The sequence below is a fragment of the Ascidia mentula genome, chromosome 6, assembly GCF_947561715.1.
Source record: "Ascidia mentula chromosome 6, kaAscMent1.1, whole genome shotgun sequence".
Taxonomy (NCBI): Eukaryota; Metazoa; Chordata; class Ascidiacea; order Phlebobranchia; family Ascidiidae; genus Ascidia; species Ascidia mentula.
The window spans coordinates 9,294,987-9,312,467 of record NC_138571.1 but is presented as its reverse complement, the minus strand read 5'-3'; the positions used below and the strand labels follow the sequence as shown (position 1 = coordinate 9,312,467).

The 17,481-nt window shown below is 35.2% G+C and overlaps 2 protein-coding genes across 2 annotated transcripts; both read right to left on the bottom strand.

The window, feature by feature from the left end:
• Positions 1 to 1,854: 1,854 nt before the first annotated feature.
• LOC145907443 (actin-3-like) lies at positions 1,855 to 3,930 on the bottom strand. Its single transcript, XM_082994851.1, has 7 exons — positions 3,768 to 3,930; positions 3,422 to 3,637; positions 3,182 to 3,290; positions 2,960 to 3,121; positions 2,567 to 2,694; positions 2,236 to 2,419; positions 1,855 to 2,060 (listed from the first exon to the last, which is right to left on the bottom strand). The coding sequence occupies exons 1-7, from the start codon at positions 3,888 to 3,890 to the stop codon at positions 1,855 to 1,857; spliced, it is 1,128 nt and encodes a 375-aa protein (XP_082850977.1). The 5' UTR covers positions 3,891 to 3,930.
• Positions 3,931 to 4,970: 1,040 nt separating this feature from the next.
• LOC145906831 (serine/threonine-protein kinase/endoribonuclease IRE1-like) lies at positions 4,971 to 16,860 on the bottom strand. The gene is made up of 24 exons (XM_082994305.1): positions 16,627 to 16,860; positions 16,040 to 16,188; positions 15,723 to 15,792; positions 15,395 to 15,467; positions 14,978 to 15,106; positions 14,756 to 14,860; positions 14,525 to 14,584; positions 13,369 to 13,567; positions 12,724 to 12,802; positions 12,325 to 12,427; positions 12,020 to 12,111; positions 11,766 to 11,881; positions 11,438 to 11,576; positions 10,485 to 10,591; positions 10,123 to 10,252; positions 9,699 to 9,758; positions 9,472 to 9,574; positions 8,970 to 9,166; positions 8,768 to 8,909; positions 8,396 to 8,523; positions 7,957 to 8,153; positions 7,472 to 7,648; positions 7,054 to 7,146; positions 4,971 to 6,834 (listed from the first exon to the last, which is right to left on the bottom strand). Exons 1-24 carry the CDS (start codon positions 16,735 to 16,737, stop codon positions 6,009 to 6,011), a joined length of 3,585 nt encoding a protein of 1,194 aa, XP_082850431.1. The 5' UTR covers positions 16,738 to 16,860; the 3' UTR covers positions 4,971 to 6,008.
• Positions 16,861 to 17,481: the final 621 nt, after the last annotated feature.

Sequence of the window (17,481 nt, the reverse complement as noted above, 5' to 3'; positions counted from 1 at the left end):
CAGTCAGTCTTGCCCTTTGGGTGGTATAATTTTCCTTTACGCTTCACAGTATTTCGTTTAACCTTTCACGTACTGCTGTAGTTCAGTTAAAGGTCACCATGATGGTACAGAAAAACTTGACGATTTGCTAAACCTACGAACTATTCGGTTAGTGCATACATTTCTGATGTTAAACAATGTTTAATTTATTATGTGAAAACTTGTCTTGTGCAACGTCATGTAATTTAATACATTACATTCTTGGACGCAACGCACATCAAAAGAAGATATTTTGAAGACAGTCTGAAAAAAGGTGCAGATTATTGCAGCCATGTTTCGTGATTTGGTAAAAAGTTCATAACGAACTGCTGCGCTCCGTTGAACTTGAGATATTCGCCCTTTACGAACAATGGTGAGGTAAACCCCGCACAGTCAATTGAAAACTTGTTGTTGCGCACTTAGCATGCAGTTCTTTTTTCACCTTTTCGTTCCATTCTATGGTTGTTTTAGCGCGACCTGTATCTCATACACTAACTAAACGAAAAGTTTGAAAATGCTTTTCAAGTATACAAAGTTTTATAATTTGCGTACTACATAACTATATATGAATAGACTTACGACAATTTTTTGTATTTTTTGCATCAGTTGAAATGCCGAAATGTACCAACATTCCCAGGATTACTTTGTTACACCTTATATGCTTACTTATATGTAGTCGCGTATTTAATAGAGAAGTCAATTCCGCCTTAGCGATGTCATAATGACTTGATAAATGTTGTTGCAAAAGCAATTTCTTTTTTCTTCGTCAGGACTGCTATTATAGAGCACAGCGTCGTTACACGTTTACCGCGATCATGGCTTATTTGACTTCTATAACAAGCCTTTATCTCAGTTGGAACCTAAGTCACGTGGGGAGTGTTCTTACTGTGCACTGAGGAATTACCATCTCGGGAAAATTTCCTAACCATCAGGGCCGCATTTGACGATGATTTTTTTCAAATCATACCCCGCATTTTCTTTTCTCAGTCCAGAAATGGTAACTCCCAAATTATATATACTTGCAAAGTAATTTAACTGAGACCCTTGGTATGACTTTCACTCATTCAGTGATATTTTGTAACACTTTCTTCAGTGGTTAGGACGTACAGAATATCTATGGCAACAACATTGGGAGTGTTTTCACGCAGTTTGTCAAATGCTGACTAATTCAGGTAGTTCCACTAACATTTTAAAAGTAAAAGTTGCTAAAATGTACATGTTACCAAAATCTGACGGCCTAATCATCTTTTAAATTTAACATTATTTGCACCAACTTTAAAGCTTCACTTAAGTTTAATTTGCATTCACCTGAAATCAAGCATTACATCACCCGAAAAAAACGCAACTTCAGGAATTTTGTCTATTCATGCAGTATCGCCCAAGCAAAAACTACCAGTTCATTCTCAATGAAGCGCGATGTCTTTGTTACGTAATATTTTTAGCAGCAGGCTATCATTGTTACATCACTGACGTGAAAAATCAGGGCTCAAAATTAAGGTAAATGTTGCTTAAATTTTGTCTGTCATTTCAAGGTTTAAGAAGGCCATTAGTTGATGACCACAAAGTTTTAGCATACTTAATAAAACAATGTGAAGTTGTATTCGCCGTATTGTTATTGCTTAAAACCGCTGTGGAACACCTTCAAACAATACCCCCATTCTAATTAACATTTTATTACACTGCACAGAGTTGTTTCGAGTTTAGTCAAACTATTTAGCTCAAAGTAAATCCAAATCAACATAAGTTTTGTGAAATAACGTAAGTCAAAACGAAACCATCTCCCTATTTACACTGAATTGGAAACAACATTTTATCGGGAATTTCTCCATTATCTACTTAGAAGCATTTGCGGTGGACAATGGAGGGGCCAGATTCGTCATATTCTTGTTTAGAAATCCACATCTGTTGGAAGGTGGAGAGGGATGCAAGGATTGATCCTCCGATCCATACGGAGTATTTACGCTCAGGTGGAGCGATGATCTTGATCTTCATCGTACTAGGAGCAAGAGATGCGATTTCTTTCTGCATTCGGTCACCAATACCTGCAATCAGAAAAGGATACTGCAACTAGAAATGGAAAAAATTGAAATCATGTAGGCCTTTTTTTATTGTGTATATTAAACAGTGATTACAACACAGCACTATTGTAATAATATTTTATATTGTGGACTGCTATTCGCCCTTTTCATTATTTTTCAATCAAGAAGATGTTCTTACCTGGGAACATTGTGCTGCCTCCAGAGAGCACAGTGTTGGCGTACAAGTCCTTTCTGATGTCGACGTCGCACTTCATGATGGAGTTGTAGGTGGTCTCATGGATTCCGGCAGATTCCATTCCCAGCATTGCTGGCTGAAACATTGCTTCTGGGCATCTAAATCTCTCATTGCCGATGGTTATAACCTACGATAAAACAAGAATTTTATTTATTTTTACAACTTTATATTTTTATTTGTAGTTGCTTGTTCCTTTTTTACCAAAAGTTCGGTGAAATCTACGGATATACTCAAGACTTCTACCACAGTGTTTAAACTTTATTCTTTTACATACTTGTCCGTCCGGCAATTCGTAGCTCTTTTCAAGGGAACTACTTGTTGCAGCTGTAGCAAGTTCCTGGTCGTAGTCCAACGCAACGTAACACAACTTCTCCTTAATGTCACGAACAATTTCACGTTCGGCTGCAAAAATTGCGAAGTTTAAAAACTACTTGAAACAGGTGTTTTAGACAATATAGTTTGTACCTAATCCAATCCTTCTTAACCCTTTCCGTTTGAACCTACTTAAATTTACCATTTCATTTACACAAATACTGTGCATCACACTTAACTTCTACACAAAGTATTTATTCAAAATTATCATGAAAAGACCTAAGTGGTGGTGTCACAATTTAAAAGCAACAAATAGTTACTATTGATGAGCATGTATATGAGAAACAAAGAATACCAGTTGTGGTAAATGAGTATCCCCTCTCTGTCAGAATTTTCATCAGTTGATCTGTCAGGTCTCTTCCAGCCAGATCTTGTCGCAAGATGGCGTGAGGGAGCGCGTATCCCTCGTAGATTGGCACAGTATGAGAAACACCATCACCGCTGTCCAAAACGATACCTACGCACACACACATTTATGCAACAATGTACATAGAAAGATAAAGTGTTTACTTGTCACCTGTAGTTCTTCCGGATGCGTACAGTGAGAGGACCGCTTGGATGGCGACGTACATGGCTGGGGTGTTGAAAGTCTCGAACATAATTTGCGTCATTTTTTCACGGTTGGCCTGTAAAAATGCATTGGCTTACTTCGAAACTTTTCAAAAAGCTTGTACTTGAAACTAAAACTATGACAAACACATTTTTTTTAAATGATCTCAAAATTTTGCACTTTTTTGGTTTTGCTTGTTTGCCAAACCTTAGGGTTAAGAGGAGCTTCCGTCAACAGAACTGGATGTTCTTCTGGGGCGACACGGAGCTCGTTGTAGAAGGTGTGATGCCAGATCTTCTCCATGTCATCCCAGTTCGTCACAATTCCGTGTTCGATTGGGTATTTGAGAGTGAGGATACCACGTTTGCTCTGTGCTTCGTCACCAACGTAGCTGTCCTTCTGTCCCATTCCAACCATTACTCCCTGAAAGACGACCAATTTTTAAGTCCAAGTGATCTTGCCACTGATCAACTACTGAATATTTTAGAACTGTTGTATAGAATTCATTTTTGACAAATATTATTCAAACCAAAGCCAACATTTTTTACATCACCTGATGTTTTGGTCGTCCAACAATTGATGGGAAAACAGCTCTTGGTGCGTCATCTCCAGCAAAACCAGCTTTGCACATTCCAGATCCATTGTCAATAACCAAAGCTGCCACTTCATCGTCCATTTTGTTTTTTTTAAATTTGGTAAAATTTGTCACGAAATTATTGAGCACTGGTCATAAAATAATAAACTTTAGTCAAAATACAGATTACAGTTGTTATACCACAACCAAACATTCAGTTATTGGCATGTAACAATGCCCCTACATTATTTTCTAAACAACGATTCACAACAGAGGCAAACGACAGGCAATTCTTCTCGTTAGCGGTTCAGCAACAAACAACAAACATCCCCGAGTCATTTTGCAAAATGACGCCGCAGTCATCTTTCTGTAAAATAATTACTGAATTGAACTCATGGACCGTCTCGTGTCAAGTTAGCTTCCCGCCACATAAACAGTTGTGACGTAATAATACTCTAGTTTCATTTCAAATGACCTTATATGGACATCCATTGCCCATATTTGGTCTTAAATTTCACCTTTATTGCAATTAGAAGTTTTTAAATTTGCTTGGGGCATATGTAAACTTACAGCAATTTGGCTCTTTAGTCAAGCACTCGAAACAATTCAAAAAGTCTTTAAAGCTGCAGAAATATTTTTTCATGTGTATTTTAAGGTATAGAAAAACTGCTGATATAATTTTTAGATTGATCAAGTTTTTGAAGTTACTCTTGCCTTTGCCCCATATACTTTTGAAAGATAATTAGGTTTAATGCCATACGTCTCGGTTTAGCCAAAACTGTCCAGATTTAAGCAATTTTTATTTCATGTAGATTTGACAGATAACAGTAGGACTGATTTTTTCATTTCCAGAAATTTTTTGCGAGTTTTGTGCTAACTCAAGGGGCGCACGTGGGTTGGACATTAAACTATTCTAAAGTTTATCAAAATACAGAAACTACCCGTGCATGAAAAACTTTTTATGACAAAGTTCTGCGCGATTATGGTAGATCTACTTTTCTGTTTGAAATAGTCCATGTTTTCGACAGATAATGCGAAGATTTTTGCTACGGCTTTGAATGAGAACTGAATAAATGGTCATTTGTTTGCTGCGGTTTGCAGACAATCTACATAATAATCATGGAAGTAAACATTTACTGCGGCCATTCTTGAAGCAAAAAAGCAATATAATGCCACAACATGTTGCGAAGTACGCTGTTTTATTGTCACCAAAGCTGTGTACACCAATTTGAAAAACACAAGATTATGGCAGCGGCACAGTCAAAGCAAGAAAATAATAAAATGTGGCATTGCTGTCTGCGAAATTTATTTGATTTGGTCAGCACATATATAACCGGACACTCCATCATGGTTATTACTTTAAAGTTGTGATTTGTGTTTAACTTTTATCAGGTTCGACTTTTTACATAGAAGCCAAATTTTTCGTGGAAATGGTAAGAAAAGGTGGCATGCATAGTGAAAATGTTGTGTTTTCTGCTTAATTGCGGTATACAGAAATCACTGCTTAATGGCGGTATACAGTAAAAAAATGAGAAAAAGTCTGCAAATTTGGTAGGAGTCAATAAAGCCAGCAGTAAACTTATTCCAACGGGCGAAGTAAATTGAAAAAACAACGGATGCAAAAAAGTATAAACAACATAACAGTACTCACGATGGAAGTATAGTAGCTTTTATTCTAAGCGTGGGTTTATGGCCTTTGGCACAAAAACGCTCAGGTTGAGAAACGGGCATTTTCTTAGGAAACTTATTTTTTGAGTCACATTGCTACAACGCAAGTAGTCCGTATAACACAGGAAAATAAGCGTTTTATGATACAAAAGAAATTTAAAAAGGTAAATTAAAAGTGCAAAAAATAAGTACAAACGATAAATGTTATAAATTTTAGTGTGTTTGATTTCAGATACAAGGCACAAACGGAAGGCATCAATCTCTAAACCAATGTCATCGTACCAAAAATTCTTTTTTACACTTTGCTGTCTCAGTTTGGTTTACCGGACATAACATACTTTATGGTAACTAATTGCTTGATAATAAGCAAGTAAAAAAAAATTTTTAAGTCTTGTTTACACATAAAGGAAACCCGTATACTTTAAAAAGATACACTCTTGTTTGTAAAAAATTATCATCATACAAGAGCGTATGATGGCAAGAAACAACACACATACACTACTATAATAAATACTCGTTATTAAAAACCCATAAGTGTGGAATTGCCACCTGTCACGTGACTTTTACGACGCACTTCACTTCACATGGTTCCGCTTCGCCGCCCGCGTTTTTATGTTTGTTTTTTTTAAAACGCCGCCGTCTTTTCGGTTTCGATTTGCTTTTTTCAGTGGCATTGTCATCGACAGCCTCGATGATTTCCTCGCAGGTGACGTCATTAACTGTTGTTTTAACTTGATTTGTGACGTCATTATCAACATTTGTTTGTTCGTCATTACTCGCAATCACTGGTGGAATTGTTTTGTCTATTTCTTTATTGTCGCTATGTCTGTCTCTGTCGTCATCAATGACGTCATTACCTAAAACGTCAAGATCAGTTGAGTTTGCCGGTTCAACGTCTTCCAATTTTGAATCCGAATCTTCTTTGTCATCGTCTATATCGTCTTCTTGTTCGACGCTTATCAGATTAAACTTGTTTTTCGTCACGTCCGGCATCAGAGTGCGGTTCAGGGCGTCTGCGTAACTTCCGTTAAACGAACTTCCCCGTGAAGAACGATTAATATCGGGATCCGATCCATTACTACTTGATTCTGAGATCCTTCTGCCATTTCGCCGGGACACAGTGTGCCAACTGTTATTTCTCGGTTTTAACTGAACTTTTTCACGTGTATCAGGCTCGTCACGTGCGTGTCTGCCGTGCAGTGATTGGTGGAGACGATTGAGCGAGGCAAAGGATCCTTTCGACACGTACTTGTTGTTTGGGGGTGTGGGGTAGGCTGGGCCAAGTCTGCTGTTGGACTCGCTTCGACCCGATCCAGAGCGCCAGTCGCTATCTTTATCCGCAGCGGTAAGAACCGGCTTTCTTGGAGTACGTGGCGAACTGAAGTGGGAAAAGTTATTGAAGGCTATCTCAAGATAGGGTAGATTAAATAGGAACATTTCTATTACATATAACGGCTATCCTCAAGCCTAAGGTAGATTAAACAAATTACCTGTGGCCCTTAATTAATCGCAAGAGAATCCAAATATGGTAACAAGGTTGTTTCAAAAATCTCTTCCACAACAATAGTTTTTGCAATTCAGTTAATGCAAAACCTACCCATTTTTCCTTCGAAATCGAACTTGGTTGTTATTTGCTCCACTAAAAATAGATTGCTCGCATAAGTTCTCCTCGAACAAATGATCTTTTGCACTGTGACAAAAAATCCAACGGTTTGCATTGAAAGTGTGAAGATTTTTAAATACACAAACATTATCCGGAGGTTTTACAATGAATAATTTGACTCAAATAACCTGTTCAAGAAAATATATACCTCCAAACAACATAACATTGCAATATAACTCATAGAAAACCAGAGGCAATTACAGCAATGTTATTCACAATAACTCATAGAAAACCAGACACAACAATTATATTCAGGCAATGAATCAAAAAGGCTTTAAAGAAGGTAATAATTTTGATTTTGTTGCCTTAAACACAATGCACTACAAGGAGGTGGTTAGACTAAGGAACTTACTTCTGGCCGTAATAATCCTTAAATGTTGGTTCCTTCCTGCAGCAAGCCATTGACAGGTAGGTGTGAATTAATAGACGGGGAAATCGTGAAGTGAAGTAGTGAAGAAATTCATCAGGAACACTTCCCAGGGACAACTTTACATGCTCAGGCAATTCCCTGTAGTGATGCTTCTTATTTCTGATTAAATAAACACAATTTTGTCCTGATAGCAGAGTACATAAAATGGCGCTATAAAAATTTCACAGCCTGAATAGATGAAAGCTATGTGTCACTGAATACTTCTACAATGTCTTCAGACCTTTTTTACAACAAGAATAATCTTTTACCATTTGCCAAATTGTCACTAAAGCATGACACTAACTTGCATGTTGATGTAAAAGTTAATTTTCAGAATATCCATGCACAACAAATATTCCAGAATGTTCTTTATACTACTAATGTATCTTGTAAATAACTGATTAAAAACGTAAAGAGGATAAATCTACCTCATAGCTCTCAGCAAATCTCTGACTGAACCGGCCTTGTAAGTTCGGAATCTTTGAAGGTCATCTTGCAGAGGAGCACATAGATGTTGCATCCAGTCACGAGGAATGCCATTTGTGATGTCATTGAGGGTGTCGCGATCGAGGTTGACCATCGTGATGCTATCCAACGGCTCTTTCTCTATTCTGTCACTAACATCCTGAAAACAAAATTCAAAACCTTAAACTGAGGTTATTGCATATTTTTTGAAATGAGAAAAATTGTGTGGACAAACAAGAATTTTTTATATGACATAGAGGCACCCACAACACTGCATAATTTGTACAAATATTTCAATCAGACCGTACTACTAGAAAAATATTAAAAAAAAAACAAATGTGCTGAATCTTAATAAAACACACATAGCATATGGTTAATATTATTTAAATTGATGATTTTAACCTCGAAAAATTGAAGGATTTTCACAGAATCCCAGAACAAGGGATGTTTCAGGATGGTATCTGACGTGGGTCGTAAACTTGGATCAATGAGCAACATTAACCTGATGAGATCTATTGCTTCCTCGGCATCTAAACAACATTGTTTTACCTCTACCTCCAATCATATAAATAAGTACAATACAGTATAGGACACAAATTTGTTTTTAACCACAAATGGGAAACTGCAGTTACAATATTGTTGAAGTTAAAGTTGTAAATTAGGTATACATAGTTTGGGTATTAATAATCTACAGGTAAATTTTGCTCTACCAGAGAACCGACTTAAGTCCATACAATCGTCAACACAACAGGATGTTGCCTTATTTGCACTTACTGTCAAACCCTTGTAGCTCTTCCATACTATATTCCCCATTTACAATTCTAGCTTGACGTGTTAGGGGATCCCCGAATGGGTGCTTCCCGCAGATCACATAGTAGAAAACACATCCCATTGAGAAAATGTCAACTGCTTGTGTCTAAAACAGACAGAAAATTGAGACACTCATTCAGACAAATAAACAAAGTTAAGTCATTACCATTCTATATTTCTTGTCCAATATCATTTCAGGTGCAATCCAACCATCAGTACCAGCTTGTCCCGATCGGTGTGAAAATGACAGTCGACCAGGAATAAGTTTTTTGCAAAGTCCAAAATCAGAAATGACGACGCGTTGTTTGGATAACTTGCCAGGCACAGATATAAGAATGTTGCTTGGTTTGACATCACGGTGAACTGCACAAAAGTTTATTGCCATTATTTTTAATTATTGACTGACAGTGGTTTTCCATTCAACAAACAAAAATTCTTTACACACAAAAAAGTCATTTGTTGTTATAATAGTCTTTTGCTGATATATATTTCACTTACTTTTAGGTATCGTCAGAATTACTGTTAACTTTTTGGCGACTCTGGTGCTTAAAGAGTTCTTTTGACGATGTTACAAGAATTATTCAGTACAAATGTTTCAAAGAAATCGGCAAAACACACTATGTCAAACAAAAAAAGCATATAGTTTGGTGCATCAATTCTGTTCTCACCTATTTTCAGTGAATGCAGATGTTCCAAACCCAGCATAGCTTGGTTAAGAACACTTTTTGTATCAAGGCCTGTACTACATCGAAATTGTGGATTCTCGACAAACTGCAAAGCAAAATGTTTGCCATGATTTAACATACCAGGTTCCTTTTTCTCATAACACTTTTTACAAATAATTGTGTTTCAGTTCATATTTGGTTGATTCAAATTTATTCACAATTGCTTTTACCTCTTGTAGGGTGTTGCTGCACAGTTCTAATGCTATGTACTGGAATTGTGTGTCTCGTTCCTAAACAACAGAGCACATTGACAAAACACCTTTTCGTAGAATTACCAGACTCTTCAAGCAATGTACTTAAATGTCTAATTTTGTTAAATTTATTTCTCAAATTTAAACTAGCTTCTAATTATTCAAAGTAAAAATAGAATAAGATATTCAGTTTCGAAAATTTTAAGTTGTTTGCAGACAGATGTTTTTTGGTGCTTTTTCTTGCGTCTTTATGTTGTTATGTGATATATTGTTATGTGATATATGTTTCAATGTGGCACCGTAACCCTCAATAAAATAAAATCTATGTTTACTTGTGAGCGAAGGTCAGCTTGTAACCACCTAAATGACAGTTTGGTAATGTTTAAGGTTTTAAATAATTTACCATGCAAAAATATCTGACAACATGTGAATGTTCATCAGATTCACGTAAAAGTGAAACTTCTCGGTCAGCAAAACTGAAACACTCCGGAACTACACGTTTCACTGCAACTTTGCGACCATCAAATGATCCTCTGTGAATATAAATGTTCAATCATATCAGATAAATTGCAAAATACTAGAAAGTTCTTGCCAAAAAAATATCACTAAAAATATGATAAAGCTTTATTGTGTGGGCAAAAATGAGCAACAATATGCAGCAATGAAACATCCAGCAAACACACAGTTCAAATATTCACTAGTTTAGCAAAAAGTAAAATTTACACTAATCTATTGTATGATAAGTGAATAACAAGATTTTCCAACCTGTAAACAATCGTTCCTTCACTTCCTCTGCCTAATATGTCGGTCGGATCAAGTGAAATTCTCCCAACTTGAACCATTCCATTATATTTTCTCTGCTGATTAGAGCTCTGTACAAGATGGTGGTGCAAGGTTAAATGAGTACATTCTACAAACAAACTCAGTATGTGATATTCAAATGTACAATACAATCTATTAGTGTTAGAAAAATATGTACAGTTGCACACAGTGCAAGACTAGCATAAGATAAATATATACATGTCTTTTTGAGGTAATGTAACAAGCCCAGTGTAAACATGGGCATAGTCCGCAACCCATTTACATAGATATTACAAAACCCTTTGTTGACTTGTTAAAAGCTGACGTGGTTACACAAACATAATCAGTGGTGTTACAAAACAATTGGTGTGCTGGCATGAGTTTACGACAGGTACAAATTTTATTGTCTATTCATGCATGACATGACAGAGTGAAGCATGTTTGTTCATCGAACCAGATACAAAAGGTAGAGCAATTTGTTCACATGAATAAATACAATGGCAGGATACCACCTTTAGGCTGTATAAGGCTTAATTTGTTGCACAAATTGCATTAACAGGCATAGGTTTGTATTGTGATCTGTGGGACAAAAGGACAATTGTGTCCAGAATTTTGTAAACTGTGCATTGTGCACATGTATGTAAGTTTTAGAGGAAGTACCGAGACACATAATTACCTGACATTTTTGGTCATAGATATATTTATCTCTCTTAGCCTTTTAATTTAGTAACATTCAAAACATATAGACAAGATAAATAATAAAATATTTCACTGCCTGAAATTCAAACATGTCAAATCAGATGGTACTATATTATCCTTTTTTTTAAGTTAAACCAGTGTATCACTGAAAACTTTTTAAGTAATTCCTGTCAGTGCTAGCTTTTGCCAAAAAAACATTTTACCAGTGTAACAATTACCTTTGAAACAAGGAAGAAGACTGAAGCAGTAACAAGCGATGTTAAGGTGGCAACAATGATCTCCGTCCACTTGATTGCAAATGAATTGTTTTCAGGTGCAGTCGTTGGGTTTTCAACTGGTTTACTCTCTGCACTGTCCCTGTTCAATGGAGCAACACATCTTCAATAATGTTTTATCAAAACATAAATGCTATTTCTGACCACATGTTGATGTAAATAGGTTAAAACACTTGACTTATTACCTCTTTTATTACCCGTTTAATGTATTTGAAGGGGTGTTTGTCTTTGATAAACAGAAACAAAATGCACTTTCTCTTTGTGTATTTACCTTTTATCAAATAAAGGTGGCTCGTCAAAGATTTCTACGTCAATATCATTAGGTTGATCAATTTTCGGTGGTGGGGCCGGGTCCAAACGTGTTTCAAGTGGTGGTTGGCCAGGATGCTGTTATAATATTAAAATACGATAACTGATTCGGCTTGTCGAAAAGAACAAAACAAGTTTTTTTACTTTTCAGTGTAAAAAAAGACAAAGAAACGTAAAAAGATTACAAAATATTTGGACACATATTGGAACACAAACCTGTTTATGGGGAATTTGAAGTTGTTTCTTTCTGACCTGGTCGTAGTTGCGAGGAAAGCTAATTTTAGAATATGGTGGGATTTTGTGATATCCTGTGAGTACATTTTTAATCATTACAAATAGAATTCGCAAAGTTACAACACCTAATAAAAAACTTATATTGCAAAAATGTAAAAACAGTCTTTATTAGAGACCTTACAGGTCAAAACAGTGTGTACACCTGTCTGCAGCTCTCATTGACTATTATGGCTCTTTTGCACATATAAGTCTTTATTATGTTTGTTATTACTTATTGGACAACTTACCAATGAGCCTCCAAAATGGAACAACAGAATTTGAGACTTCCAAGTCAGTTGATGAATTATCCTCTGCATTGGGACCAGGAAGCATTTGTACTTTTCTGTGCATCTACAAAAAAATTTACTTCAACATAATTTGGTCATTGTACAGAGGCATTACCTTCACATAAAGAGGATATTTTTAAAAACTTTAAGTGCAAGTGTCAATACATACAGTTATTGTGACTGCCGAGAAAAGAAAGCAATTGTAACTAATAATATTGTCAATTTTATCAAACATACATGATATTGTACATGAAAGTTTTACCTTTCAATTATGAACTGCTATTTAATGAAACACACTATACTATTTTAAATGGGAAAAAAATATGATAGGAAGTCGTTAATAACTGTTAATTTACTTACGTTTAACATTACCCCATCATGTGTTAGAGCAGGTAGTGCATATAATGAGTCTCTGTATTGCCCAACATACAAAGAAGGTCTGGCAGAAAAAAAAATAATGCAGTGAACTAATATGAAGATACTGACAACACATTAGCTCGGTGTTAACAGAAAAAGTTTTGCCCATAAAGGCTGTGAGTTATTAAGTCGACAAAGAACCTTTAAAATTTCCAAAACATCAAGAAAACTGAAACGTTATTTTAACAAAATTTTATTTTTTTTAACCTTGTTCTCATTTGTTTGTTGATTAAAGACCCTCAGGGAAACTTTATTATTGCTGCATTGAACCAACGAGTTCAACAGAACCTACTTTTTGTACATTAGCTTATAACATGTGCTCAATTTGCTACCAGTGGTTTTGTTCCAAAACTAAATTAGGTTGTAAACCCCCACAATACAAAGCTAGTTTTTACAAAACCATGTATGCATACAATGTCAACTTTTAACACCCACACATAATGTTTAAATAAAAAGAAATATATTATGTACATACCACAAAATACTTTAAGTTGAAATATAAAACCAGGAAGATTTAAATTTTAGGATGGTAAATTGATATGATGAATGCAAATTTGGCCAATCTAGAATACACAAGTATCAACTTACACCAAAGTAGCTTCCTTCCTTGGAAAACTTGTCTTGAAAAGTGCTTCCCAATATGCTAATTTGCCATCAGCTTGCTGAAGAAGGTATGTCATCGTTTCTTTTGCCACGTTGGTCATTTCTACTTTTTGTAGTCCCTCAGGCACCCACGCATACATGGCCACTACTGGGAAACCATAGTTTTGAGCCCACAAAATTTGACCTGCAGACAAATGCGACAAATTGCTGTGGTGTCAACGTATGCTTTTCGTCTTTTAGGTTCAGAAAAAATGACGATATTAACAAAACGTTCAGCTATGTGGTTCATTACAAATTAATGCAACATGGACAAAAATATAATGTAACCTTTTATCAACATTAAATTTGAAGTAGATTTGTGGCATACTTGGCTATCTTTAAACAAACATTGTATAATAGTTATAGTAGTATTTCCTTGCCAACTATAACTATTTTTTTGTATATGCAACAATTGACTTTTTTGTTTAGCCATTAAAGAAATGAAATAATAAAGATTGTCCCTCATTGTTAAAATATTTATTTACATAAACTTAAAATTTCGCTCAAACTTTATCATGACGCCCAATAAAAAAATTGACAACCACAAAGAGTTGGTTTTTACTGAAAAAACATATGGGAAATCCTAGGTGGCATTTTTAAATGGACTTATGTAAGTCCTTCGTGCCAATCTAAAAGACAAAAAGACAATAGAAACTTGACACCGTAAATTTGTAACAGCAGGGTTCCATTCACATTGCACCACACAATATAATCCCTTTTGTTGCACAAAAATTGCTTCAAGAAATATATACACATGATTTTTAAAAGACTTAAATATAATAATATTACAGCACTGCTATTTCTTGTGTGTTTTTACAATGTAGTCAATGAAAAACTTGTTTTTCTAAAGACTTTGACTTAATCTGCATTTATATTATAATGAAATGCTTTGCATATATGTGCAATGACGTAATACGTATGAGAGCATCACCATTAATTTGTCATCCGAATTCTTAATTGCAGTATGACAGTGACAGGTTTGAATGACAGGAAAATGTGCAAAACCTTTATCCAGAGGTTTGCTTTCATGTAAACCCATAGGACAGCATGGTATGCACAGGAAAGGAAATGCAACAGAAATAATAAAGGGTTGTAACCTGACCTGTTTGCTTGTCAATTGTTACAATTGATCCATCTGCACTGGAGGCAAGGTGGTGGAGATCTAATCACATACCGGCAAAAGTTGTAAAGACAGAAAAATTAATCTGGCATCACTGTTAATTTAACACAACATTAAGAACATCCTAACATATGCTTTGCTGAAAATCCTAACCACTCGTGAAAACAATGATGAATGTTATCATAATAAAATGTAATATTTAGGACAGTTTACCATATTCATTAGCTGTGTCTTCATTAGCATGTGAAGAATAATCTGCATATGTAACATTCCATCGCATGATGTTGGATTTTGTATCAAACATTGTCACTTTGAACTCTAAAAAGTGCACAAGCACATTACTAAAGGAACAAAACCAAACAAAACAGTCGTAACTTATAATAACTAGACTGAAGCAAGACTGCTACTATTGGAGAATTCAAATGCACATATTACCTGATCGTCCGATGTACATATGGCCAGTTCCACCACCTGGGCATTTGTCCACGGCACTCTCAGTTGTTATAACTTGTTCTTTAATACCAGTTTGGGGATTTATGGCATACCACACATCTTGCTTTTTGCCTATGTTCAATTAAAAAAAGATAGACAGTAAAGTTTTGGTTTGCTACAACCAAAGTACCATTACTTATAAGTTAAAAATACAACATACTATTGTATTTTTGCAATTTATTGTGGCCTACACTTTATTTCTACTATCATAAAAGTGTAGCATTATGCAAGTCTGGTGAGAAAGTCATCAAATAGTTCACAAAACTTAAACATTTTGGAAAAACAAATATAAAACTCACATAATTAGAGACCCTTCTTAAAACAAAATCTCACTGATGACAATCTTTTAGTGTAACATACCTGTGTATAAAATACCATCAGAAGAACGGCAAGGTGAAGCCTGAACCAGTTCTGGTATCGTAAATGGAAGTTTCTGTAATTATTACAAAACTTTAGTACTGTGAACAGTAAGGTAAACAACCTCAATAGTTTGTGCAGTAAAAGCAAAACTAAAAATGTAACTTAAGTGCAAAAGTGGAGTAAATAGTAATTAAAAATCTTTTACAAGTACTTTAAAAGCACTGTTCAAAAACCACACAGCGCAATTACACAATTGCTGATAAAATGGATATTCAGCAGTTACGATGAAAATTATATAAATAGCTGTTTTCTGACAGAAACAACTTACAGTTAGACCTCTTGAAGAAGGGTCATAAGCATACAATGAACCATCATGTGGGTCTGGCAAAAATGTTGGTCTGTAAATAGCAGGAAAAGTAGCAATGATTAAATTAGGTTTTTTATTTTTCAATAAGAATTTAAATTTTTATTATAAACAACACAATAAAGGTTTAGCATGAAACAAAATGACCCATTTCAGATATTAAGATGCAAATTTGACCAAAAATTTTTCTTGTAAACAAGCATCATGTGGCACACTTTAAATCAAATATTTGTGTATAAATTGCGATAATGTTAGTATATATATACATAAATTGGTTGTACCCTTTTATGCTGGTTGTGGATTCCATAGGTACATTAAAAACAGGGTCCTCATCCAGTTTCCATTTCAAGTTTCCAGTTTTCTTATCTACTGCGTGCAACACACCATCTAATGTTGATACCAACAGCAATGGTTCAGTGGTTGCAACTTCCTAGATTAGAAAACAAAATTTTAAAACGTACATTACTAGTTTCAATTTCAAGTATGTTAACCTATGAACTTTTATTAACTCATTTTGTTTATGCAGCATTTTGATTATGTGCTGTTTTAACCACTTAGTCCCATGTCCGATAGCGCATTAATCTCTACAAAATATACACAAAAATTCCTTAGGTGTCCATACACTATTAAGCTAAATTTCAACTACCATACCATAAAATAAACAAAGTGTAATCAAATGTATTACAGGTCAATAAAAAATGATGCAATCTCATGCAATTTAACAATTCATTGGTGAAACTTTTAATGGGTGTGTTATAGCAATCAATTCAAACCACAAACAAGAATGAACTGAAAAAATCAAATAGAAAACATATAAATTTTGCCAACATGGCATGGGTAAAGCTAAGAACATTTTCCAGCATGATACCTTTGCAGGTGTATTCGCTCTAACAGGTGAGGATGCTGACTCGTCCTCACAGAAACCTGTAGAGGAAAGGAGTAGCAACAAAGCTGAGACAAACCCCACCAAATATTTCATCCTGGAATGAATGTAAATGAAGACGAAGTTTTCTGTTTTGCGGTTGAGCAAACTAAATTGAAAGATTTAGCAGCTTTGCGAAGCATTAGTTCCCAAACATAGTTTCTTAAAGCAGAGCAAATAAAGCCTGTGATCAAAAGAATCATACGGTTATCCGTTTAGTTACATGAAAAAAAAATATCAACTGACCAACGAACCGTACACACCACTACCAGACAAAACACAACTGGCGTAAACAAAACTCAAATGCAGAACTTTGCTCACCAAAGCAACTTTCACGTAGAACTCACAGTTTTTGTAATGCGTTGATTTTAACGTTTAATAAAAAATACGCAAATGTTTAGGCTTAAATATTTACCTTGACCTTTCATTGTGAAAACAAAGCAATTGTAGTAAAAATAAAATAAGTTTATTTTTAATCAAGGTCTTTTGCCTGTACCGTTATTTTCGCAACAAAAACTTCCAACGCGTTCTGTTTTTCGTCTTGTTCATTTATTTTTTTGCATTTGTAGGTTCTCTACATGACATGTACATAAAAGGGTTCCGATTTTTTAGGGCATGTCTTTAATTTTGATGTTAAAATTTGAGCGGAAATGGCAAAATATGCCTAATTGCATAATTTTGAACATGGCTCCTCTATTAGCTGTTGAACTGACGCATTCCAAATAGTTACGATGTCGGGGACTCCAAAAAAGATCACCGGACGGCCGAGGCTATCTAAAATGTTATTTGTTAAGGTGGCTG